This window comes from Equus asinus, chromosome 28 (assembly GCF_041296235.1).
Source record: "Equus asinus isolate D_3611 breed Donkey chromosome 28, EquAss-T2T_v2, whole genome shotgun sequence".
Taxonomy (NCBI): Eukaryota; Metazoa; Chordata; class Mammalia; order Perissodactyla; family Equidae; genus Equus; species Equus asinus.
This window is the reverse complement of record NC_091817.1, coordinates 32688679-32713662: the sequence shown is the minus strand read 5'-3', so window position 1 is coordinate 32713662 and position 24984 is coordinate 32688679. Positions and strand designations below refer to the sequence as shown.

Here is a 24984-nt window from a genome sequence, read left to right as displayed (position 1 = left end):
CACGCCAGCAGAAACCACCCGGCCTTCTGCGTTCCAGCAGTGCTGGGAGCCATGGCTTCCCCAGATGCAGCGTCAGCAGAACGCAGCAACCAAGGCACGGGGTGTTTGCTTTAGGGCCCGTGCTAAACCCCCAGGGTGGAGAGGTGTGCAAAGGAGAGCCTAGCCCTCAGCTGTGCCCCTTTCATTCACATGCACACCCTTCTAGCTTCTCTAGGAATGGCTGACTCCACAAGTGATGCCAGAGGGACTTGTCCATGAGTCATGGCAGTCCAGGGCCATTGTCAGGTGGCAATGAGTGTCCAGGCTACTCCCAAGGTTGTGGAGGGGGCATGCTCTGGCCTCTCTCACCCCTCTGCCACCTGCCTTTTCTGGGACTAAAGTCTGGGTAGGCAGCTGGGTCCATATCTGAAAGGCCCATCCTGGGCCAAGGGCTGTGGGAGAGTGTGATCAGGGATGTCAAGGGTGGAGGAGGAGAGGAGACCAGAGCTGGAAATGGACAGAATCTATCAGGCGTGATCCACATCTCAGCCACACTATGCCTGACTATGGGACTCTGGACAAGTTTCATGTTCTCTCTCATTTCTCTTTGAGTCTGTGAAATGGGCATGGCTGGGAAGTCTAGCACACAGGGTGCTTCTGGCATGGGGCTGAGTACTCAGCAGGGCCCCATCTGTTTCTAGTTAGAGTGGGTCTTGGTTGCCCCCTTGTGTTGGGGTGCTGACTCCCACTTGACGAGTGCCAGGTGTTGGATGGAGTCAGTAGGGGCTGGAGGAGGAGAGGGTACTTGGTGGTGGGGAGTGAGCCTTCCCAGGGAGAGAAGCCATATGGAGCAAAGGCAGAGGCTAGGGCAGAAGAAGTTGCACACTGCTAGAGAGCTTGAGAGGCTAAAGTGGGAGGTGACAGCACCCAGGGAAGCTTTCCAGCAACATGGATGCCTGGGGGAGGCCTGGCCCTTGGATGCTTTGGAGGGTGGGAATCAGGAGGCTGGGTTGGGGTCCGGGGCCTGGACTTGCTGTCCCAGAGAATAGTGGGGCCCCTGGCATGAGGGGTCCTGACAAGAGGACTGGGTTTTGCCCTGGGGCCCTCTCTGTGCATCTGGCCTAGCCCTCAGGCCCAGCTGTGAGCTGGAGAGGAAGGCGTCTCATCGCCTGAGAAGGGCTCTCGATTGGCTGCGGTGGCTGAGTGGATAAACGGACAGGTTTGGGCTGGCAGCTGCTGCACCACACAGTCTGACCCAGAACACCACATTCTGGGCCGGGCTTTCAGCTGCTGTCTGCTCCGCAGCTTCCCCTAGTGGAGATCTGAGCACCTGCTGTGCCTGGACCAGAACCCCCTGCCCCCTTTTTTTTTTTTCAAGTATCACAATGTTCATTGAGAGATACAAGTATATAAAGTCAGGGCATGAGTATGACTGGAAAAATTACTTAGACTTACTTTCAATGCTGTAATCAGAGGGGCCAATTCATATTCTCACCATTTATTTCACACCCACAACAACCACTCCAAGGTCATTAACGATCTCTCAAAACTGATCGGTTTTGTACAGGTAAACCATGTTTCTTTTAAAAAGAGTTGTGCACTTGTCCAGAGTCAAGGATATTAAAACCTAGGCATAAAGCCCATTACTAAAGGTAGAAATGCAGGTGATATACTGTTACGGCAACGGCCATCAATTACAGTTAACAACCAAATGGATAATCAGCTAATGCAGCAACTCAAGTATTACTGAGCACAGCACCTTTTCTCATCCATGCCTTGTTCCAGACATAGGTGGGCCTTGGCCAGACTGTGGTGAGGATGGAGAGGAATAGAGCCCAGGGCCAGGGCTCATGGCAGACAGCTTGGGGTGAGGACATCGAAGTGTACACACTTCCTGGGCGAAAAGACAGCAGCGTTCATGGCACAGAACAGGGCCCTGGTGGCTTCTCCTTGCCCCACCTTGCCCTCTGTTCTGTCCTCCTTTAGGGTGGCCATGGGAGAAAAGTAGGTGTGAAGGGTAGAGTGATGGTGAAGGCAGCAGATGGTGAAGGCCTCCTGCAAGCCTCATGAAGTTAAAGTCGACTCTGTGAGTGCCAGGAGCCACAGAGGACTTAAGTGCTTCCTGCCATCAGGCTGCCACCCAGAGATGCAAGTGGAAGGCATCCACTCCAGCGGTGTGCATACCCCTCCCTCCCACATACTCTTCCATCTCTCCTTTACACATCTGACTCCATGCTGAGATCAGTCTTCTCTTGATGGGGCATGGGAGGAGGGGCATCACAGGAATCTCCTAAGCCTGTGGAGGGATCATGTGCCTCACGCTCCCTTCCTGTCTCAACAGCTCAGGATAGCATGTCCTTCTAGGCCCATGGATACACAAGGAGGCCTTAATTGGGAGCTTGTGGAAATGTTTGCAAGTGTGACCCTTTCTGTCATCCTCTCGGTAGCCTCCCCAGGGGACGGAAAGCATACAGTCCCCAGTCAGTAGAGGCCAACCTCGGCTGTTGGGCATTCATACACACACACACACACATGCACACACACGCACACACGCACAGGTCCCTTCTCAACAGCTCTCCTTGGTGTTGACATCACTACCACAGTGTCCCCCGTTTCAAAATTCAGGAGTAAACCCTCCTGCTGTCTTCACCAACTCTCTTCCCAGTGTTTCATTCATTCCACACTTATTTACTGAGCATGAAAACACACAAGAACGTGCTCTATCCTAGGCTCTAGGATACTGTGGTGACCCAAAGTCCCTGCCATTGTGGAGCTTATGTGTCCTATGCCAGGTGGGATAAGTGTTACAAAGAAAAGTAGCACAAGTGAAAGGACAGAGTGATGGGGCTACTCGGGAGAGGCCTCTGAAGAGGGGATGTTTGAGGAGAGATTGTCACTTTCCAGGCAAGGGGACAGGGAAAGGCCTTGAGGTGACAAGGTGCAGATGAGTGACGTGGTCTGCTTTGTGTCTTGAGAAGATTGCTGTGGCTGCTGTGTGGAGGACAGACTGAGGGGTGAGAGGCAAGGGCAAAAGCTGGGAGACTGTCAGGTTGTTGCCACAATCCCTCTGGGTCTCACCTGTCCTGCCTCCCCAGGGCCCTTCTGCTCTGTCCTCTCCCTTTTCCCTTACCCCTGTTCTTAAGAGCTCAGGAGAGCCCATAGGATTGGCCAGGCTGCCTCCAGCCACTCCTAGGGCAAGGCCAATCTTTCCTCCCAGCCTCATCCCTCCCTCATACCACTCATTCGCTCTCCAGGCCACTTGTCACTCACACCATCCTGTTAGCTATTTCCTTTGTATTTTCCTGTCCCTGTCCTCTGCTCTGAGCCAGGCTGGCATACCCTCTCATCCTCTCAGTCCTGTCTCTGTGTCCTCTCCACTTTATTCCCAGGGCTTGTGGTATCTCCTTTATTTCATCTACATTATTTCTGCCTGGAGGTATGTTGGCTTGCTCCCCTAACCCTGTGGCCCTTGAGGGCAGGCCCATGTTTTATTCTGCTCTAGGTTAGGGCCATCCTAGAGTCCACCATGCAGAAGGGCCTCAAAGGCTGTGAGTTGTGAATGGCACCTTGGGTTGAGGTTTCCCAGGCCTCCTTGCCATCTGGGGGAACAATGGTTCTACTTGTGCTTGGACTCTGGGGCTCAATATGTTGGCTTGTGGCCCAAGGGTCTGGGAGCATCTCCAGGGCCTTGGCCTGACTGCCCTGGAGTAGGCCCTGAGCCAGCAGGGAGGTGGAACAGGGACAGGAGTGCAGGGTAGCAGCAGGACACAACTGCCGGGGAGAGACTGGGGCCCAGCGTAAGATTGGGGATGGAGAATTGGGGCACTGGGGAGGGCCAGCCCTCACCTCCCACCTTTGGGTTTTAGACCTGAAGCTGCACCTGCAGAGCACTGACTATGGCAACTTCCTGGCCAACGAGGCATCACCACTGACAGTGTCAGTCATCGATGACCGGCTCAAGGAGAAGATGGTGGTGGAGTTCCGCCACATGAGGAACCACGCCTATGAGCCACTCGCCAGTTTCCTGGACTTCATTACGTGAGTGTGCCTTATAGTGCCCTCCCCTCCCACTGGGCTGGACAGCTACACCTGCCAGAGTTGGCTCAGCATAGGCTCAGGCCTGCTGCCTGCAGAGTCCTCCCGGACTGTATGGCTGGGCTGGTTAATCAACAACCCTGGACCTACAGGCCACCACCCATAAAGTGGGGTCATCAGCTCCTTCACTGCTGGCCGGGAATCTGGTGGGCAGGCAAGAGTATCCCATGCTGTAGTGCCAGATGAAGCCCCCTTTCCCTGCATGCCTGGTGTTACAGAGATTGGGATGGGGAGACCAGGCATGATGGGAGCCCTTTTCTTCACTCCCTCTACAGCACTCATACTGAACACTCACTGGGCACCCACCCCCTGTGCCAGGGTCAGGCGTCAGGGGATGACAGAGCTCTGAAGAGTCAGGTTCTTGGGGTGGACCATTCAGGTTCTTTGGCCCTGTCTGGACTGAGGCCCATTCTCTATCTTGTCTGACCATGGCCCTGGGTCTCGGGGAGAAGGGGTTGGGGGTGGGGGAGTGGAACACCTGGCTGTCTTTCCTAGTCTATGTTGCCCAGGCCTGCACGCTTAAGACCCTTGGCTGCCCAGCTTCCCTATCATATAACCCTTGGGTGCAGCCCTGCCTCCACTAAGCTCCTGGAGGTGCTGAGCAGAGGAAAGGACCCTAGGACCTGCAGGTGGCGGGGAGGGCTCCTGGATGAGGCAGCCTCTACTTGCCAGGTGTGCTTGTGGAAACAGGGAGGTAGAGAGGCCCCCTCTGCAGGGATGCCCGGGAGCCATGAGCCAGGGCCCAGTGGATGAAGAGACAGCCCCTATCCAAGTAGCTGCCCCACACAGGTGGTGAGCAGAGGCATGATCGGTGACTGGTTTATGTGAGTGTGCTCTGTGCTGGTGGAGTGTGAGTATGTGTTACAGGGAAGTATTTCCAGGCACTCTTCCGGGTAATGTCTAGCTTCTGCCATTCCCTGATGACGGTGCCCCCACCCTCCTTCTTGAGACCTGGCACACCTGCTCTGCTTGTCCCTGCAGGGACATGCTGGATGCCTGCTGCCTGACCTGATTCCCACCCCCAGCAAGGAGCAGCCACTTTCTCAAGATCCGCTTGCTCAAGTGGGTGCTGCAGCCAGAAGGGCTCCATTCTCGAGTGAGGACCGCAGGCTGGAATACCTGAAGGGCTCAGGGAACCTGCCCAGGCTGGGAAGCAGGCTCTCTCCTGGGGGCCTCCTTCCCTGGGGGCCTCCTTCCCCAGGGGCCTTCCTGCTGTGCTTGCTTTGCCCATAATCACACTGCCCTGGCCCCGGTCAAGGTACAACCAACGTGGTCCTACTGGGCCAGGAGGCCAGAGATAGGGTGTGTCTTGTGCTGCTGCATTGGGGGTCACACCACAGCACCCCATCTGTCAGTCATCCCCTGGCCTGGGCCTGTGTGTCCCTTGCCCCAAGGCCAGAGTCAAGGATGTACCAGGAAGCAGAGCCTGGCCTTCACCTTGTTTGCACAAGGCTCCTTTGGCTTCCTGGTGAATGTTCTGGCCTTGCCAGCTAGGTTGGCCAGAGGAGGCCTGGCCCCATGCCAGTGGTCGGAGGGCAGATGTCATCCATCCTGCTGCCCACTTGGCCACCTGCCTGTGCAGCTAGGCCCTGGCCTGTGTTAGTGCCCTCAGAGGCTTAGTCTCAGCCTGCCAGGCCATGAAACTGGAGAGGGCTCTGAGCGTGACTGAGGCTGCACAGCCGCCAGCTCTTTGCTGGAGGTTGGCTGTAAGCACCAAGCATGCTTAAAGCAGCCAAGCGCTGTCCTGTGGCAGGCTGTCACTTCTCCGCCCCTTCCATTCATAGGTGATTGTGGCTTAGAGGCTTCCATCCCCTCACTCCTGCCCTCACTCAGGAAGAGCTCACCAGCCATGTGTTAGCCCATCTGAGCCTGTGGCTGCTCATTTCATGACCTTGTCATCTCCAGTGACCCACTCCTCTGCTCTTCACTTCAGCCACCTCCATTGATAACTGCCCAAGGCAATGTCACCACTTGGAACTGCTCCACCCATGAAATTGCTGAGTCAGGCACCCCCTCTCTACCCACAACCCTCAGTTCTTCCAGCCCAGTCTCAGTCCCTTGTGGGACGTGGGTTCCGGACACAGCAGGACTCTGGGCCTAGCTTCCTCCCCTGCTGCCCCTTCTGTCTTGATTTTCCTCCCTCCCCAGCTGAAGTTCCCTGGTCTATCATTCACGCACTCTTCTGCCAACATCCGCAGCTCTTTTGGCTGCCTGTCTCATGGTCCCGCCCGGCTGGCAGCCCCCCAGCCCTGGAGGAGTCCCAGCAGCCTCCAGCCTGGAGGCGCTCTCCCCTGCCTCTGCTGCTGGGAGCAAAGCTGGGGAAGCTGACATTGGGCGGATGATCCCTGCTGCCAGAAATGCACGCTCACCAGCTCAGCTGGCTTCAGCTTGTCTCTACCCAGCTGCCTGCTTCCTCTCCCCACAGCCTCTAATCTCTGCATCTGTACCTGCCCCCCCCCCCCCCCCCCCCACCAACACAACCCTGTTCCAATGTCAGAGGTGCTCTCCTTTTCTCTTGGGTCCTCCTTCCCCTAATGTCCTGAGTCCCCACTCCCGGACCCTGAGTGGCCACTCATCTACAGCCACCTTCCCTTCCGCATTAATCCCATTAGCATCTAAACAAGCTCAGATCTCTCACATCATTAAAATCTTGTCTCATGGGGACTAAACTTTTACATTCACTCTCTGTTCTCTCACCATCCCTCATCCTTCAAGCCTCCAGTCTGTGCAGTCCCATCACTCCACCGCGAGGCTCTGGCTAAGGTCACTGCTGACCTTCATGTGGTCAAGGTCTCCAGGCCTGATCAGAAGCCACCCTCCACTCACCTCCTCCCAGCAGTCTCCTGCCTCTTGTGGTGTTTCTCTGATTTAACTCCTGCCTCCCTGACTGTTCTTTCCCTATCTCCTCCTCCACTTCCTCCACTCTGGGTCATTCCAGGAGTGAGGAGTGTTGCAGAAAGAGGTGAACCCTTCTGTAGGGACCAGTCCAGGAGATCTCCCCCAGGCTGGGAACTCACAACTGGCTTCCCTGAGGAAGTGACTGTTTGGCTGAGAGGAAGGGTATTTAAAGGAAGAATTGGGGGAGGGATGTTCTAGACTGAGGGAATCATACATGTCCTGAGCAGCTAGAGCATGGAGCCTCATATCTTAGAGATGTCCAGAGGAATGTAGCCAGAGAAGAGAATGTGGTCCCCCAAGTTGGTGAAAGCATTAGTTAGAGGCTCCATCTGGGTGTGAAGACTTGAAACAATGCCATTGCTACCCACAGAGAAAACTGGCCCAGCTGGGCAGAGGTTGGGACCACTACAGAGGTCACCTTAGCTCCATCCCTCAGAGTCTCTTAGTTACCTTCAGAGCTGCCCCAGGATGGCTGGAACAGGCTTCTGCAGGAGATGCTGAGTTCCTTGTCACTGAAGGTGTGCAAACGGAAGCTAGTCAAGGCCTTCCCGTGGTGAGAGACAGTGTCCAATGGTTTTGTAGATCCTAGCCAGCCTTCAGCCAACACACATGACCAGTGTCAGCTCTGGGCCAGGCCCAATGCTAGGAGGGAGGGAGATGTATGGATGTAATGGGATGAGTGCCAGTGGTGGTGTCAACAGCTCCAGGAAAGGCCTGTGGGCAGCTGCTACAAGTGGAGCCCTGGGTCACATGAGGCTTGCTGGCATTGACAGGACTCCAGGATCAGGTAGGGTTAGAGAGGTCACTCGGGAGAGTATGTGGTCAGAGTGGAGGCAGCTGCCTGGCATGGGGCAGACAGGCCCTGAGTGAGAGAGTTCCCCCTGAAGTAGACGGTTACCAGTCATGTGGTCTTGAAATGATTCAGCTCAATTTCACAGCAATAATATGTAATATGCCCCTATACCAAGGGCTCCTTCCAGGCCCAGCTTGCTGTGTGACTTGAGTTAGAGCCTCTATTAGGGTTTTTTGGCTTTGGAGAGGATCTTGACCTGGGCCATTCCATGATGGCTTCCCGTAGGAGAGTAGGCCCCAAAGGGGAGCTAGGAGAGTTGCTTGTGGGAGAAGTGAGTCTGGTCTCTGGGGATTTGCAGGTGGGTCACAAAGTCCTTTGTCGTTAGATGAGCGAGCCTCCCTGGAGGGGGCCATCCCCAATGTGCAGCATCTGCCTGTGGCCCTGGTACCCACTGGCAGAGCTGGAGCAGAGTAACCTGTATCGTCTGGGGAAGGTAAGGTCCCATCTTTCTCCTGTACCATAGGCTTCAGTGCTACCAGCCTGGAGTGGGCAGCTGCAAGGAGGCTTTGTCCCAGGACAGTGGCCTCAAGTGCCCAGTGGGCCTATTAGCATACCTGCCATTCTCCCTAGGACACATTGCTTCAACCTGGGGCCCTGCTGGGTCACAGAGGGCATCAAGTTTCTTTTGGCCTCCCTATCCTGGCCCTCCAGCACCCTCTATCCACAACTACTGTTTCTATAGGCTGGGGCTCTAGGCCTGCTGTGGTTTCTGGGATCTGGGCTAGACCTGGCTTCTGCCTTGAGGGAGAGCCAGCACCAGTACTGTTCCCCTGAGCCTGAGGGAGAGCACATAGGAGCTCTTCAAGGCCCGGAAAGCTCAGGTCAAGTCATTGGGTCAATAGACCCAGCTGGGCCTCTGGAGAGGGGCAGGATTTTAATGAGGAGAAAGTCCGGGCCTTATAAGCCCTGCTGTGGACCACATTTCGGTCATTCTGATTGTATGGGGGGAAACTGAGGCTTGACAGGTAGTGTGCTGAGACCATAGCTTATCTGTGTCCACTTTCTACCCTGGGCAGGGCTCTGCAGGACTCAGATGTGATTGAGCACAGATGCTGTTATTAGCAATCCCTGCTGGGAGCTGTGGATGGACAGACTGGCAGGGTTACCTAGTCCTTATGGCCGCCTCAGCAGCACCAGGCGGCCCCTAGGGCCAAGATGGTGAGAATGTGGAAGCAAGTCATGTTGCTCCAGCAGGTGGCGCCAAAGGGCACAGCAGAAGGACATGGCTTGGCTAGGGGCTCTGAAGACTTCTTGGAGGAAGTGTCTTCCTAAACTCCAACCAGAGACTTCTGTGGGCCCAAGCTGAATCTCCAAGGCACAGGGTGAGGGATGGCCTCTGGGCAGAAGAATACGTACTGCCCGACTCCCACCCTATGAAGGCCTCTTTGGCCTGGCGGGCAGCCGCCTGTCCGCTCCCCAGCTGTCTTCCTCTGGAGGGAGATGCTGACCAGCTGGAACCTCATTCTCTCCTATTGAGGCCAAATGAGGGGAGGACTGGCGGAGTGGCTTTCTGGGGGCAGGGAGACAGCTGCTGAAGCCAGGCAAGGAGGAGGAGGATTTCCCTGCCTGCTGGAGGTGTTGGCCTTGGAGAAGCAGACAGCTGGACCAGTGTCATCTCTGCCAGGTCTGCCCCGCCTCCTCTCTCCCAGGAAAGAGGATTCTGGCTCTCACTGGGCAGGGGAGAAAAGCAGGGGCTGCTGTTGCAGTGACCTTGTAGTTGACTCAGGGGAAGGGAACTGCTGGGCCTGGCGCAGAATCATCCAAGGCTGGCCTCGCCTAGGTTAGGGGGCCTTGGAAGGGGCTGGGGTGTATGATTCTAAATGACCCTTACTTGGTTCAGCATTTTTCTTGGTGCCCAGGTAGAACTTCTACCAGGAGAAGCTGGGGGTAGCCAGGGGGCTACCACCAGCCCCTAAATCTGCTGTCAGGGCTGAAAAGTGAATCATAGCTGGCCTGTTCCACTTCACTGGAGGGATAGCAGCAAAGCCAGGCAGTAGAGTCTTACCTCCTTTGGGCCCTAACCCCAGCCCCACCCCTATCATAAACAGATACCCTGAGTTGTGGGCACAAGGAGTGGGGAGATTTAGAAAAAGGAAACTGGCCTCTGAGAAGACAAGGCTAGATGGGGAGTATAGAGCCCCAGGGCATGGGTAGAGGTGCGTGGACACTGGCTATAGGGTCATAGAGCTCCTCTAACTTATAGTGTGACAAGGCCTGGAGCCTTTACTCTCTGTGCCTTATTTCCTCTGACAGTGGGGCTGGTGACGCTGGTGGTTGTGGGATCAATTAGATAGTACAGGTCTAAGAGGTAAACTGTTCTCCCCTTCCCTGTCCAAAGGGTTGTGAGAGCGTAAAAGAACATCCTTAGGTTCAGGAGTGGGGGTCTCTGTGACTGTCTCAGGGAACATGATGGCTTGAGTGGGGCTGGATAGTGTGCAGGTTGAGTGTTGTGAGAGGTGAAGTATAGCCTGGGTCCTGGGGTACATGAGATTCTGGAGGCGTCAGGAGCAGGAGGGATGTGCTGTCCAGGGTAGAGAAGATACAGGCTGGGGCTGGAGACCAAGGCACAAAGTTCTGATGGGCTCTCTCTGAGGTCCCTCCACTCTGCCAGTTCTTTCAGGTCAGGGGTAGAAGGATGACCATTTGGGCTTCTTGGCTTGCAGCTGCAAATGGGCCCTGCCTGAAGCCCTCAGTTTGAGAAGGGGGGCCTGTCTCTTCTCAGCACACATCCTGTAGCTGACCCAGCTGGACTGGGGGTGGAGAGAGGGCAGCTGCCTGGCCCCAAGCCCAGGAGAGCAGAGGTCATGGCAGGGCGCTGGGCCGGTTGGGAGGTGGGGAAGTATGGAGCAAGCAGGGGGTGTGGGGGTCAGGCCAGGACAGGAGCTATGGCTTCTTTCTCCTGCCGCCTTCCTGGAGGGCCCTGTGGAAGCTCCCTCACTGCCAGCCCCCTGTGCTAAAGCCTGGGCCCTTACCTCCTTCCCTCTCTTCTCTTGCTATTGAGGGCCACTTCCCACCAGGGATCTTCCTTGGATGGCCTTAGCATTGGGTGCTCAAGATATTGTCACAGGACAGGGGCCTAGCCGTGGCCCAGCCAAAAGCTAGGGCAGAGCTTGTGCTTAGTGCCCAATTCAGGGCAGCAGCTTCCATCCCAGCTTTCACCCTTCAATGGGAGCCCCACTCTGGCCTTGTAGGATGCCTTCCCCCAAAGGCTTATCTCGCTCCCTTGTACCCTGGGTTCATCACTTGCGACAGGGTGGAGGACTGCTGTGGCTCTTGCAGCCTGACCGTGGCCTGGGGCCCTTCTGCCTCTTCATCCCATCCCCACATAGGTGAATATACAGAGCTCTCTGTCCCAGCCCCTTTGTAGCATTGTCTTCATGGTTGGGGTCAGAGCTTGCCTCTTGCCAAGTCTGAACTGGGCAGCCTCACCCCTCCTCATCTCCATAGCCCCTCTGCTGCCCATGTACTATCTGGAGCAGAGAGCCTGGGGGGGGCAGCCTCAGCCTGGGACTGACCTGAGCTCAGCCTCCTGTCCAGGTCTCTGGGTCTCCTCCAGGCAATCCTAGTAGATGTCTGACCCTGGCCTCAGGCCCTCAAGGAGGAGGCAGTGCTCTGGCTTTGGAGTGGGGCTGCACAGGGCAGCTGTCTGCCTGCTCTGTCTCTGCCTGACCTGGGGCATGACTCCAGAGGGGCCCTCCCACTGGCTCCTCTCTAGCCTTTCTTAGAGAAGCTTCTCTCCATCCCATTCCTGAGCCCTTCCTCCCCTTGCTGTCTCCCCCTCCCTCTCTCTCCCCACCCAGCAGCCAGAGTGACCCTAACTGGACTGTAGTACTCCCTGCTTACATCCTGCTCATAGATCCTTAGTGCTCAAAATGAAGGCAGGACTCTCAGCTTGGCCTGCAGGACCAGCCTCCAGGCAGCACTGCCCTGGTTCCTTTCCCTTTGGAAACACTGACTGTGCTTAGTTCCTCGAATGCATCTGTCACTCAATGAATGCCTCTGGGCCTCTGCACACACTGTTCCCTCTTCTCAGAACACTTTCATCTCCTAGTTCTTTCATCCCCTAGGCTGGCCTGTGTGCCTCACCTCCATGCGCCCCTGGTTCCCATGTCCTGCCAGAACACTGTTCACCCTGTGGGACAGTTACCTGTTTTCCAGTCACTCATGGGACATGGATTCCGCTGTCCTCTCCCACCAAGGGAGGGGCCCTGTCTGTCCTGTGCTCCTGGTGCTGGAGTAGGGGGCACACTTGGGCAGGGAGACATGCCAATGGCGTTTGTCTACAGCACCCTTGAGGCAGCACTCGTTGAGGGGTTGGTGGCCTGTACAGGGTGGGGGCAAGGGTGTGGTGTTGTGCCAGGGCTTTCAAACCCTCCCTGACGGGCTGCCCTGCTGTTGTGTGCCTCCCACAGTTACAGCTACATGATTGACAACGTCATACTGCTCATCACGGGCACACTGCACCAGCGCTCTATTGCTGAGCTTGTGCCCAAGTGCCACCCACTAGGCAGCTTTGAGCAGATGGAGGCTGTGAACATCGCACAGACCCCTGCCGAACTCTACAACGCCATTCTGGTAGACACACCTCTGGGTGAGCTGCTGTGGTGGATGAGGGAGGAGGTGGGCAGTGGCATCAATGTCAGTGCCTCATGGTGGGATTTGTGGACTCTTGGGGGCAACCCTGAGCCAGAAAGCAAGGCCTGCTCTTCCCTTTATCTTGCCTTCCCTTTCTCTCCTCCTTACCCTACCTTCAGCTCCTTTTCTGTTGCTTTTGCTGGGCCAGGCAGGCTACCCACAGGGCCTGACTCGGACCATCTAACTTTGTGAAACTGGCTGATTTCTCAGAACGCAGAGGAGGGCTGAGCTCATGGAGAATGGAGAGACAGGCCTGATCCCTTGGAGTTTTGGGAGCTCTGACAGACTGTGGCCCCAAGCTGGGCCGGAGTGGCTGGCTGCCTGTGAGGCAGAGGAGGGAAGCAAACAGTTTCACTTGCCTCCACTGAGCAGGTCCCAGGGGCCAGGTCAGGCACTGTCCAGCAGGATGCAGGGTCCATGTCAGAGGCCAAGGAAGGAAGGGGAACAGAGAGCTTCCCACAGGACCCCGCCTAGGCAGCTCTGGCTCCTGCCTTCCTTGGAAGCTGGGGAGAAAGCACTAAGGCTGTCACCAGCTAGGGCCCTCACAGCCAGAGTCCTAGTTCCCAGGACACCACTTCCAGGAGGCCACCATGGTTGAATCGCTGGGCTCTGAGCTGCACTTGGTCCTGCATTAAGAGGCCTGAGCCCTACCTGCTGGCCTTATCTGACATAGACTCACCCAGTAACCCTGAGCTAGTTCTGGGCTGTTTGTGGCTTTTTCAGTTTCTCCATCTGTATAGAAAAGACAGACCAGGGAGTCTGTGGGCCCCCCTGGGGGTAAGGGAGCTCCATGCTGCTTTGGCCTCTACTTCCAGCCTGACAGTGGCCCCTTGGTCACTGGTCCATGCCCATCCAGCTGTTAGACTCACTTCTGATCCTAAGGAGAAGGAAGTTGGCTTTCCACATGTAGGCCCCAGGCCCTCCTGGGGGATACAGGGAAGTGGGCGTCAGGCCCCAAATCCACAGCTGCCCCTCAAGAAGGGAGGATGTCACAGCCTCTTATGCAAGCCTGTCTTTGGCATGGTCTGAGCTTGGGTCTGCCCCAGAGGCGATTAGATCATGTTATGGCTGGCCGCCTCTTTTATAAATCAATTTTAGGAGAGAGAAGGCTGGAGAAGCTCAGGTCAGTACACACGGCCTGGAGTATTGCTTCTGCCACTTCCAAAGCAATAGCCCAGGGCAGGTTGGGGGGGGTCCCCCAATACCCAGCCAGATGGTCCTTGTGGCGGGGGCCCTCTGTGTCCTGCAGGTGTGGTTGAACTCCAACAGGATTCTTGTCTAGCCTAAGTCTACTTGCCCACCCCTCACACCCATGTTTTTCCTCCCCAGCGGCTTTTTTCCAGGACTGCATCTCAGAGCAGGACCTCGACGAGATGAACATTGAGATCATCCGCAACACGCTCTACAAGGTAGTACTCCCCTCCCCCCAGAGCAGTGGCCGATTAGCCTGTAGGCAGAAGAGGGCCATGGGCGTGGTGGGGTGGTGGGACATGACACAGCTGCACCGGGCTCCTATCCCAGGGGCTTATCTGCTCACTTTCTGGCTCCCGTGATGGGCGCAAGGCTGCATGAAACAGGTTCTCCATCCCTAGGTGCCCGAGGCAGGCCCAGATAAGATCGGCAGGAGTGGATGGTGCTCCATTGCATTGCCTGTCAGAGCTGGCTCCTGGATGACTGCTTCCAGGAGGGTCACAGGCCACCACTCAGGCCATAGCTCTCAGGCTCACCCCACCTGGACTGTTGCCAGCAAGGACAGGCACTTGAGCAGAGGTAACTGTGCTCAGTTATAGGTGGAAAAAGGACCCAGCCAGGCATAGCCAGGTCCCCGTGTCCCTCTCAGATTCCTAGGCCTACAGCCAGTGCCACGTCTGACCATCCTCATCTCCCATGTACCGCCTGCTTCCCACCAGGCTGTGGCACAGGCTGGTGACCCCTGAAGATAGAGTGGGCTTGAGATTCCTGGGTCAGCACTGCCCTGTCCCAAAGAGGATAGGAGCAGGGCTGGGAGCCAAGGAAGGGGGCTGGCCAGGGACCAGTGAGGGACATTTGGAACAGACTGGTCTCCGGCCATGGTGAGGTACTGAGCTATGATGCCAGGACCCCTGATGGGCTGCAGCCAGGAACATGGGTCAGCAGTGGGCAGGCCCTGAGGGGGAGCTGAGGATAGCACTTGCCATGGACTCGACCTAACCCTAAGAACATCTTTCTGTTGGATGTTTACACTGAGTCTTCTCCTGCCCTGGTTGGAGCTAGGTGGCCAACACTGGGCTACAGCCTGAGCCTAGGCCTTCCAGTTTCCCTGCAGGAATCTGGGCCAGAGTGTAGGGAGGGTCCGGTGGAGGTGAAGGGCCTGCTTGGAAGTAGCAGTGGTGTAGGCAGGGGAATAGCACGTGCAGCAACAAGCATGGAGCATGGGCCAAGTGGCATGCAGTTTGTTGCGAAAGTGCAGATTCCAGGTGGGCAGCAAGAGAGAGGTCTGGAAAAAGAGGCAGGCACAGGTTTGAGTCACCCAGGGCCTTGAATGCCAGGCCAGAAGTTTGAACTTTGTCCTGTGGGCAGAGTCTGCCAATGAAGGTTTCCAACAGGGCAAGTATCATCAGAAAGTCCTCTCTGGCCACAATGTGGAGGATGGATTAGAGGGGACAAGACTAGAACTAGGAAGATTACCAACTTCTTTAATCCTCAGGTCTGCCCTAGGAGCTAGGTAGGCATCAGTATCTGCATTTGTAAGATGAGGAAACTGAGGGCTCAGAGAACTAGGGTGGGTTGCCTGAAGCCACTTACTAGACACTGGCAGCACTGGGGATCACACCTGGCTCAGCCTGTTTGCAAAGCAAGTGCTCTCATTCACCCCGCTTATAGGGAGGCAGGCCTGCCAGCCAGAGAGAGAGTGTGTGCACTCGTTGAGTGCTCCTGCCCGCCCAGCTGGCCCATTGCCAGGTTCCCTGCCCTGAGACAGGGTGAGGGGTGTGGCTGTCCCCCCAGCCTCACCCACACCCTCACTGGGCCTGACTGGTTCTAGCTGGAGTCACTGGCGAGGACTGCCCTGGCACCAGCTTGTAAACACCGATCCAATGCTGTGGGCGCTGTGCCAGGACCGCCCGCCCATCAGGCGATGTCCCAGCCCAGTGGCCACAGATGGGAGATTAGGCAGCCCCTCAGCTCCCTGGCGGTTGGTTACTGTAGGCAGCTGGTGCAGCAGCCATGTGCTAATAGACTCTAGAGGACAGAATGAGGATGAGGAGGTGACCTTGGTACCTGATCCTTTGGGGTCTTGCCAGTTTCTTCTGCTGCCCTAGCCTCGCAAAAGAGTCTGGGCCTATCCCACCAGACTCCCTGGCCCTGGGGTCAGCCTCTCCAGGAATCAGTACAGCTCAGTGAAGGCTTGTGGCATCCCCTACAGGTAAGATCTGCAGGCCCCACTAGGGCAGGCCTGGAGATTTGGGCACAACCAGCTTGGCCCGCCATAGGGAAGAGGTGGCTGAGGACAGTCCTAGAGGGATTAAACAGTACCACCAAGCCGTGGTAGGGTTGGCAGTTGTTTCTGCCACCCAAGCTCTCTGATTCTTGGGGAGCTATTGGGCTGGGGTCCACTCTTCTCTTTTAGGCTTCTTACTCCCTGACCTGTCCCTAGACTTTTGTTTCCTGTGACCCCAGTGGTCATCTCAGGCCTTCCCCTGAGTCCAGCTTGCCCAGTGCTGCTGGCTAGGCTAGGCCTGGGCTCATGAGCTCCTGGGTTTCATCTCACCCCTTCCCTTGGAGCAGCAGAGCCTGTGGCCCAAGTCAGCTGGTGGTGGGTAGAAAGGTCTCTGCAACTTGAAGGGAAGACCTCGGCACGGAAAGCTTTCTATACCTCCCAGTCCACATCCCCAACTTAGAAGAATAGTCTCTAGCCTGTGGAGCCAGAGTCCCTGTGACCATGCCACTAGAATGGGACCCAGGAGGATATGAGTGAAGGGAACTCCCCAGGGGACTGCAAGACCATGCCCCCTTCCTTGATATAGGGTGGTATGAGGAAGAAACTTGTGCCTGGCTGGTTTTATGTGAGTGCTGGAAGGGAACTGGGCCTGGCCTGACCTGTCTTCTCCTCATGCCCAGCAGATCCAATTTGCCTGGGCAGGAAGTGCTCTCTCTGCCAGCAGCGCTCGTGTCCCGCCATTGCACTGCAGGGCTGACGTCCGTGCAGGCAATAACCATCCCTCAGCAGGAACTGGGCTGACAGTTTGGTTCCTGCTTTGTGATGGCTAGGAGCTACCTGGGGGACAGGAGGAGAAGGAGGTGTTCTGTAAGGTGGAGTGCTGAGAGGGACCAGGGCACCCAGCCCAGGCCATGTCTCTGGACTCTCAGGAGTAACCTTCCCTCACTAGTCCATCGACACGTGGGTTTCTAAGGCTGAGGAGGGGAGATCTCAGGGGAAGACAAAGCCCCTCTCTGAGCCTGGCCCTCTGTGGGATGGGGGCCAGGGGAGTACTGTACCATGGAGCAGACAGTTGGTCAGAAATTGCTCTGTCACTCCTGGGGTGGGGGAGGCAGCAGGCTACTACTGCTTGACTGATTAGCAGTTGGAATTTGTGGATGTTTTCAGGGGTCTGACTTGGGGGCTGCCCTGGCCAATCCATGGGGGTGATGTTTGGACTCACCATGAAAAGGGCTCAGGAGGGAAGGAGAGAACTGTGAGTAGGAGGCCTGGCAAGCCCCCTAGAGTCTCTCCACCTGCGCTGAGCAAGCTCCATGCTCTGCACAGGCCTACCTGGAGTCCTTCTACAAGTTCTGCACCTTACTAGGAGGGACCACGGCTGACGCCATGTGCCCCATCCTGGAGGTAAGTGCCTCCCGACTCTCCTGCCTCCTGGTCCCTGGTAGCCCTGGCCTTGGGGGAGCCATGCCAATTGACTGGCCACTGCCTCCCTTCCCTTCCCTCTCTCCTTGCCTGTGCACTGGCCCCAGTTTGAAGCAGACCGCCGCGCCTTCATCATCACCATCAACTCCTTCGGCACAGAGCTGACCAAGGAGGACCGTGCCAAGCTGTTTCCGCACTGTGGGCGGCTCTACCCTGAGGGCCTGGCCCAGCTGGCTCGAGCTGACGACTATGAGCAGGTCAAGAATGTGGCTGACTACTACCCGGTGAGTGTCCTGGCTATGGGACGGTGGGTGGGCATATTGGTGCCCGCATACCCAGCCCACACCCAACAGTGCCCCCATGCTCATGCTTCACACCACTGCCCTGCACCAGGAGTATAAGCTGCTCTTCGAGGGTGCAGGCAGCAACCCTGGAGACAAGACCCTGGAGGACCGATTCTTTGAGCACGAGGTGAGTGCTGGGCCTTCCTGTCATAGGGAGGGGTTGGTGGCTCAGGCCTGACTCTGCGGTCATGGCCACCTGCACACCACGCCTGTTTCCACAGGTGAAACTGAACAAGTTGGCCTTCCTGAACCAGTTCCACTTTGGTGTCTTCTATGCCTTTGTGAAGCTCAAGGAACAGGAGTGTCGCAACATTGTGTGGATTGCTGAGTGCATCGCCCAGCGCCACCGTGCCAAGATCGATAACTACATCCCCATCTTCTAGTGCCCTGGCCCAGGGCTCCCCACAAGTGTGTGTGTCTGTGCGTGCTGTGACAAAGCCCACGGCTCACCTACCTGCCCTGGGGGGTAGCACATTGTCCTCCCAGCCGCCCAGCTTCCCTGACCCTCTCTGAGACTACTCTTGGGCCTGAAAAGGGGCTAGGCACCTGCTCCCCTCCCCAGGCAAGGATGGACCAGCCCTCCCCCGCACCCTCCCACTCCAGAGCACGGAGGCTCCCTCAGCCCTATGTTTACAGCCACTGACATGTCTGAGAAGCATGTGGTCACTTTTATGTTCCTCCCTGACCTGAGAACCCCTGGGGGCAGCGGCGAACCTCCCCTTCCGTCTGTGGGTCAGCCCCAGAGCCACGGTCCGGGGTGGGGGATAAAGTGTGTGTGTCCTTGGAGCGGGGAGGAAGTAGCTCTGCAGCCCCCTCCCTCAGCTCTGCCTCTGAGACAATAAACTGTTCTCTCTACTCCCGGCTGTCTGCTATCTCTTCTGGGCCCTAGTACCTCTCCCAGACCCCCAACTTCCCTAGGGTCCCCCCTTGCTGAGTCCACCACCGCCTAAGCCTTCTCTCTCTCTCTCCAGTCGGCAGCCCTAGGCTGGTCCTCTCCCCATGCAGCTAGATTTTTCAGGGTGGGGGAAGTCACTGGAGGGATGGCCCTTTCCTCTGCTGGAGGCTCAGACAGGCCTGTGGAGCCAAGTCCTGGCCCTGGAGGGCCCCCAGGCCTCCCTGTTTGCATCATTGAGCCCCACAACTCCCTGGGCTGGGGGCATTAACCCCATTTTACAATGAGGAAACCCAAACCTATGGATAAATGATCTGCTCAAGGTGAATGAAGGAGGGTAGATATGAACAAGAGTCTGTGCCCAGAGCCCATGCAGAGCCCCCAGGGTTCCCAGTCTGTCACACAGCCACAGCCTGTCACCCAGCCGTCACCCCCTCCAAATACAGCATCTCCCCCATTCTAGGAGAAATAAAATTTATCTTTATTTAAAAAGTGACAAGCAAGTAGGGTATTCAGCTTCTGTGTGGCTTGGGGGGCTTGGGGTGGGTGGGGCTCCAATTCTTGAGCCAGTCAAGAAACCGCTGGGATTCACCCTTTGCATTGCAGCAGTGAGGCACTGGTACCGAGAAATAATCCTCAGGGAGTCCCCAACCCACCCAGTCACTCCTTAGTTTGCAGAGGCAAACTATGGCAGGATCCTGTCAAACTACAGCTAAGTCTTGCACTAAACTCCCCATCCAGCTGGGTTCTTCAAGCTGCAGGGTGGAGCCTTGTGCCTAGGAGGGTCTATCGGGCTCATGAAGCAGCAGAGAGAGGCTAGCTGTTCACTGGGAAGCCTCAGCCTTAACAGGCTTGACCTGGGGCATCAGCAGTGGGTGGGGCTGGAGTCCTTTAGGCCAGGCCCCAGGGCAGACCTGGGGGTCACAATGTCTAGGGGAGAGTCAAGAGCTCATGGGAGCTCCTCTGCTGGAGCAGCTAGGCCATATGTGCACATTGCTCATCGGGCCGCCGTGGGGGAAGTGCCTGGGCTTGAGTCTGGGTCCTGGGCTGCATCTTGGGAGGGGGTAGGGCTGGGCTGGCCAGGCCGCAGGGCTCTTGGCAGACAGGGACTAATGAAGAAGGTCTGTAGGAAGCGGCGCCGCAGACCCTCAGGCAGGTAGTAGTGGATGAAGTACATGAGTCCCATGCCATGGCCCGGGTAATAGCGGCGTCGTGGCTGAGCTGCCAGCAGTGCATCAGTGATGGCATCTACAACCGGGCTGAGGTCTGGCAGCGCCAAGCGCAGGGAATGCAAGAACTGCCCATGGAAGTGCTCAATATAGTCCTCACCGTAGGCCTGCAGCAGCTCTCGGGGCAGGTTGGCCAGCAGCAGCTGCTTGCGCCGCTCCCAATTGCCCACGTTTAGCACTGACTCTGGGGAAGGAGTGGCAAGGTGAGAGTGGGATCAGTTAGGGAAGTCAAAGCCAGATCCAGGTCTGTCTAACCCACAACCCAAGACCTGCCTCCAGCCAAAGCCACACCCATCCTCAAACCTGACCCCACCCCAGATAAGACCACACCCATCCCTCTTTTCCCAGCCCCAAACCCCAAACCCTACCTGTCTTGAAGCAGCCAGGCTGGATGACGCTGACCTTGACTCCCCAGGGCAGAAGTTCACAGCTGAATGTATCCATGAGCAGTGCCATGGCGGCTTTGGAGGTCCCATAGGCCGCCAAGCATGGATATGGCATGTCTCCTGGGGATGGATTGGGAGTCAGGCAGCTCAGCCTGGGCCCGGGGCTCCAGAATCCCTTCCCCTGCACCTCAGCAGCATCTTTTCTGCTCAAGTGGGGGAGGGCACTCACCTGCCGGGCTGCCCACAGTCACTATGCGACCCTTGGAACGGCGCAGCAATGGCAAGAGGCCTTTGGTGAGCTCAAGCGCGCCAAAGAAGTTCACCTCCATGCAGCTGCGGAACGTGGCCACTGGAGACAGCTCCACATCAGCCACTACATCGTTGTGGCCCGCATTGTTGACCAAGCCCCACAGACCTGAGGGCATGGAGCGGGGAGAAAAGCTGCAGGTCAGCTCAGCAGCAAACCTCCAATCCCTGCCCCTTCACACCCACCCATGCAGCCATGCCCTCTCCTGGTAGAGCCACACCCACTGACCTGTGCTGGTGGTGTGGGTCTTTGTGAACTCCAGTGCACGGCTAATGTCCGCCGGCTTGGTCAGGTCCATCTGCAGTAGCCTTAGGCGAGGAGAACAGCAGGCACGCAACTCCAGGGCACCAGGGCTATCCAATTCCAACACGGTAGCCAGCACGGTGAAGCCCATGGCGTCTAGCTTCTTGGCCGTCTCCTTGCCGAAACCAGAGTCACAGCCTGGCCAGGGCAGAACAGCCAGTGAACTTCCACTGTGGCCTAGTCCAGCCTGAGACACCCTAGGATCCAGGCCCCTGGACACCCAATCTACCAGCAGTCAGCAGTCCTCCCTCTTTTCCTAGGCCAGTCTCTGGCAGGCTTTGCCCCTCTAGCTGAGCACCTGAGCACCAGCTCTTTCACAGCTGTCACCTCCCTGACTCCCCATAGCTACTCGATCAAACAGAGCTTATGATTCCCACTTTAGAGATGAGGAAACAGACCTAGTAATGCTGTTGCTTCCCAAAGGCACTCAGCCAGGAAAAAGTAAGGTCAGGACTCTACCATAGGGCAGCCTGAGACCCAGTCCCAGCTCTGATGTCCTTATGCCTGCTCGGTATCAGGGAGATAGCAGCAACCTCTCCCTTCCTTTCTCGCTGCCCTTGCCCAGGCTTCTTCCTCTTACCTGGAAGCAGCCTGCTTTTTAGTCCTGTCCCATTTTGCCCCTTTGAATCCATTCTCTCTCTAAGCTGCCAGAGAGATCTCTCCAAAAATGACACTATCACTCTGCTGCTGAAAACTTTTCCAAAGCTCCCACAACCCTTAGGATGAAGCCCAAGCCCTCTGCTTATCTAGGCCCTGCACAACCTGAGCCGCCCCCCTCCCTTCCCAACCTCAACACCCCCTACTGTTGTTCCAGGCTCTAGGCAAGCTGGAGGCCCATCCGCATGTCACCCCTGACCCTCACCCATGGAATTTCATCAGTGGCAACAGTAGGGCATTCTCTGAGCCCCAGATCACTTGCCCTCAGGACAGGGATGATGATGGATGGAGTAGAGAACAGACCTGCGTTTCAATCCCTTCCCACACCCAACAAGTGTGACCTGAGGTCAATTACCACTCTTGGAGGCTTAATTTCCTGACTTTGGTATGTAGAGAGAGGAACCACCAGGCAGAGCCAGAGTAGGGGTCAGATAAGCCCCTGCTTCCTTGATTGTTCCCATTCTGATCCTGGCTCTGTGGGTGGCCAGCGAGGGGATGGGGAAGGCCAGTGAGGGAGGAGGCTCTCTGAAGCCTGCCCTTCTGGTGGTCCTGCTGAGCAGAAGCTGCAAGTCACTCTGCTTCCCCACTCCAGGAGGCTCTGCCCCCATCCCCATCACAGCCCCGCCCCCTCTGCTGAGGCAGAGAACAAAGCTGGGCTGGGGGCTGCGAGCTGGGCATTGTGTGGCCAGCCAGCCAGGGCTGAGGGGTCGTTCCTGGGCAAGTCTGGCTGCAGGAGGGGAGTGAGCACAAGTGTGTGTCCACTTGCCTAAGCTCCCCCCAAGTGCAGACAGGCCCTTCACAGGGAAACTGAGGCCTCCAGAGCCTCAGCTCTGCAGTCCCAACACTCACCCACCTTCTACACCCTCTTGTTCATCTACATACCTCCGACCTGCCAGCATATTCACACACAGGCTCACTCTCATGAGACTGCTGCCACCCATCAGTGCACAGATGTGCACACAAGGCACCCAGTCACTCAGCCCAAACTCTGACCCCTGGGCTGAGCTCCAGGACAAGCCTTGGCCAGTGGTTCTCAGGGCATTCTCAGGGAGGGGTGGGTAGCAGCTCTGGCAGGCTCAAGACACCATGTTCCTGGCAGGTGGGGCAGGGCCTGGTCACCTACTTGTCTTGCAGTCAGGTGGTGAGAGAGGAAACCCGAGTTTTGGGCAGTGGGAAGCTTGAAGACCCACTTCTGATGCTTACATGAGGTGAGCTCCCCCATCACAGGGCTTTGTAACCAGAGATGGGGGAGCCCAAGTCACAGAAGGTGTCCTTCCACTCACCTCACTCTCAGGCTCAAAGCTAGGAGAAGTAACAGCAGCAGAAAAATGTGTGAGGCGAGATTTCAGGAAAGACCGCCTACTGGGTCACTAGTACACGCAGATAGCCTGGGTCCTGTTGAGGCAGCTCACAAATTAGAAGGCAAGAGGGGAGCTGCCTTGTCCCTGGGAGCAGAGCTCGCAACCTAGTCCCTACTTCATTCCAGGAGGGTCTGTCATCTTTCCTTCCTCAAACCCCTGAAACTGGGGTCCCCTGAGGCTTTGCACTGCACTCTGAACTCAGGTTTCTCCCTGCAGCCTGAGCCCTGCCCTATCTCTCTCCTCTTTGCTGAAGCCCAAGGCTCTCATGGCGCCCTGACTCCTATTCCACCTCAGCACAGTCTGGCTTCTTGCCTAGCATTCAAGGCCCCTTCTGAGGAAACAACCTCACATCCCAGCAACCAGACTGGTTACCCATTGTCTCCTACTCATGCCATGTTCATTCTCCCTCAAGCCTTTGTCCCACACTCTGTCTGATCCAAAACACCTTCCACACCCCACCTATCTCCACTCATCCTCTGAGGCCCAGCTCAAGGATGGCCTCCTCTGGGAAGTTCTCCCAGCTCCATCTGATCATGCAGGGCCCCCTACTGGAACGAGGTCTCTAAGAAGCTAGTCTGGTGGCTGCGCCCAGCCCAGCCCCAATGCAAGGGCAGAGCCCTGAGCACCTGTCCAAAGCTATGGGAGTTGTGGGAGAGTCTAGGCTGTCCCTTCCCCCATACAATGGAGCCAGTGCCCCTTGGCCTTTCTCCCCCTCCCCACTTCCTGTTTGGCCTTAGCCCCCCCTTCCCCTTCCCTCATTCTGGTGACAGATTTATTCCCTGCTCCAGACAAAGGGAGCTCAGGCAGGCGGCCAGACGCACCTCAGCAGCTCTCCAAGACCTCCTTCCTGGGCATGGAGGGCCAGGAGGAATGTGGGGTGGGGTGCTGGGTGCAGACTCTAGGTTGCTACCTCAGCAGTTTGGGGGTGGGTAACAGGATCTGAGAGGCAGCTGAATGCCCAGCTGCCTTTCATGGTGACCTCAAGCTTTTCTCGACTCCAAGGTTCCCAGCCAATTGGAGGGTGGGGTGGGGGTCCCAATTCTCCACCCAAGTGGCTTCTTCTGGCCCCAGAGAAGAGGAGATGGGGCCTCCCACGTGGGAATGTTAGGCAGAGTTCAAGGGGTGACCATCCTCTAAAGTCCCTCTGAGCACTCTCTCCTTTCGGAAGACTGCTTTGTTGGGGAGGGAAAAAGCATAAACCCCAAACTCCAGGAGGCTCCGTCTTTCTCAGCCACTAGTTTCCCCTGCGCACCTGCCCACTCCGTGCCTCATTTTCCCTCCAACACTCCTCACCGCGGCAGGTAGTTAACCCGGACTTGGGAAGGTACCCTGCGTTTCCTACTTGGCTCGCTCTCTGCACCCAGAGGAGGGACAGAACTCTCCCTCCACTGCGATGGGGGGCCCACCTTGCCCTAGTGTGCCCATGGGGAACCCTCTGCGTGTCTGGCTCCGCCCTCGAGCCTGGAGTCCCCGCTTTCGGCGCCCCGCTCACTCACCGGTGATGAGCACCGCGCGAGTGGCCACCGGCAGGCGCGGCGAGCGCGCCAGGCGGGACAACGCGATCCAGCCGGCGGCGGCCAGCACGGCGAGTGCGGCCGGCGGGGGCAGCAGGCGCTGGCACAGCCAGTCGAGCGCGGCCAGCAGCGCCAGTGTCGCCAGCAGCGGGCGGCCCAGACGCAGGTCTGCGCGCAGCAGCTGCAGCAGCGCACGGGCCGCTACGAGCAGCCAGGCGCCGCCCGACGGCCAAGGCCAGCGCTCCATGGCGGCCGGGCTGGGCCGGGCTGGACCGGGGCGGGGCGGGGACCGGGCTGAGGAGCGGGGAGAAGGACAAGGACTCGGGGCAGGGGTGAGCAGGCGCGGGGTGCAGCAGAACACCGGCCAGGGGCGGGAGAGATACTGGCTTTCTCTGTTCGCCCTCGGGCCGAGCTTATAAAGAGCCCCGAGGGCGGGGGAGAGGGCGGAGCGGAGGCGGGGTTGGGGCGGGGCTTTCCTCCACTTCTCTCCGTGCACCCCGCGCAGGGCAGGTGCCCCCCCCCCGCTCCGCCCCACCCCAGCTACCAGATCCGCTTTCGAAGAAGCCGGAACAAAGTCCTAAAGTTGCTGCTCAAGGAGGACCCGCCTCGCCGCGGGCCGCGCCGGGAGAGGGCCAGTCGGTCTAGTCCTTGTGCCCTGCGTCCGCTCACCCCTACGCCCCACAAACGTGCC

General features: G+C 57.3%; 2 protein-coding genes across 2 annotated transcripts in view; one reads left to right on the top strand and one right to left on the bottom strand.

The window, feature by feature from the left end:
* Positions 1 to 18499, top strand: part of ATP6V0D1 (ATPase H+ transporting V0 subunit d1) — a 36249-nt gene extending 17750 nt beyond the window's left edge. Inside the window, exons 2-8 of the mRNA XM_014827616.3 lie at positions 3846 to 4017; positions 12238 to 12416; positions 13790 to 13869; positions 17205 to 17282; positions 17408 to 17584; positions 17694 to 17771; positions 17866 to 18499. Of these exons, the coding sequence (XP_014683102.1) occupies positions 3846 to 4017; positions 12238 to 12416; positions 13790 to 13869; positions 17205 to 17282; positions 17408 to 17584; positions 17694 to 17771; positions 17866 to 18027 (926 nt within the window). The 3' untranslated portion in view covers positions 18028 to 18499. The remainder of the gene's footprint in view (positions 1 to 3845; positions 4018 to 12237; positions 12417 to 13789; positions 13870 to 17204; positions 17283 to 17407; positions 17585 to 17693; positions 17772 to 17865) is intronic.
* Positions 18500 to 18993: 494 nt separating this feature from the next.
* On the bottom strand, positions 18994 to 24705 carry HSD11B2 (hydroxysteroid 11-beta dehydrogenase 2). Its single transcript, XM_014827615.3, has 5 exons — positions 24276 to 24705; positions 20687 to 20899; positions 20381 to 20566; positions 20134 to 20271; positions 18994 to 19949 (listed from the first exon to the last, which is right to left on the bottom strand). The coding sequence occupies exons 1-5, from the start codon at positions 24538 to 24540 to the stop codon at positions 19534 to 19536; spliced, it is 1218 nt and encodes a 405-aa protein (XP_014683101.1). The 5' UTR covers positions 24541 to 24705; the 3' UTR covers positions 18994 to 19533.
* Positions 24706 to 24984: the final 279 nt, after the last annotated feature.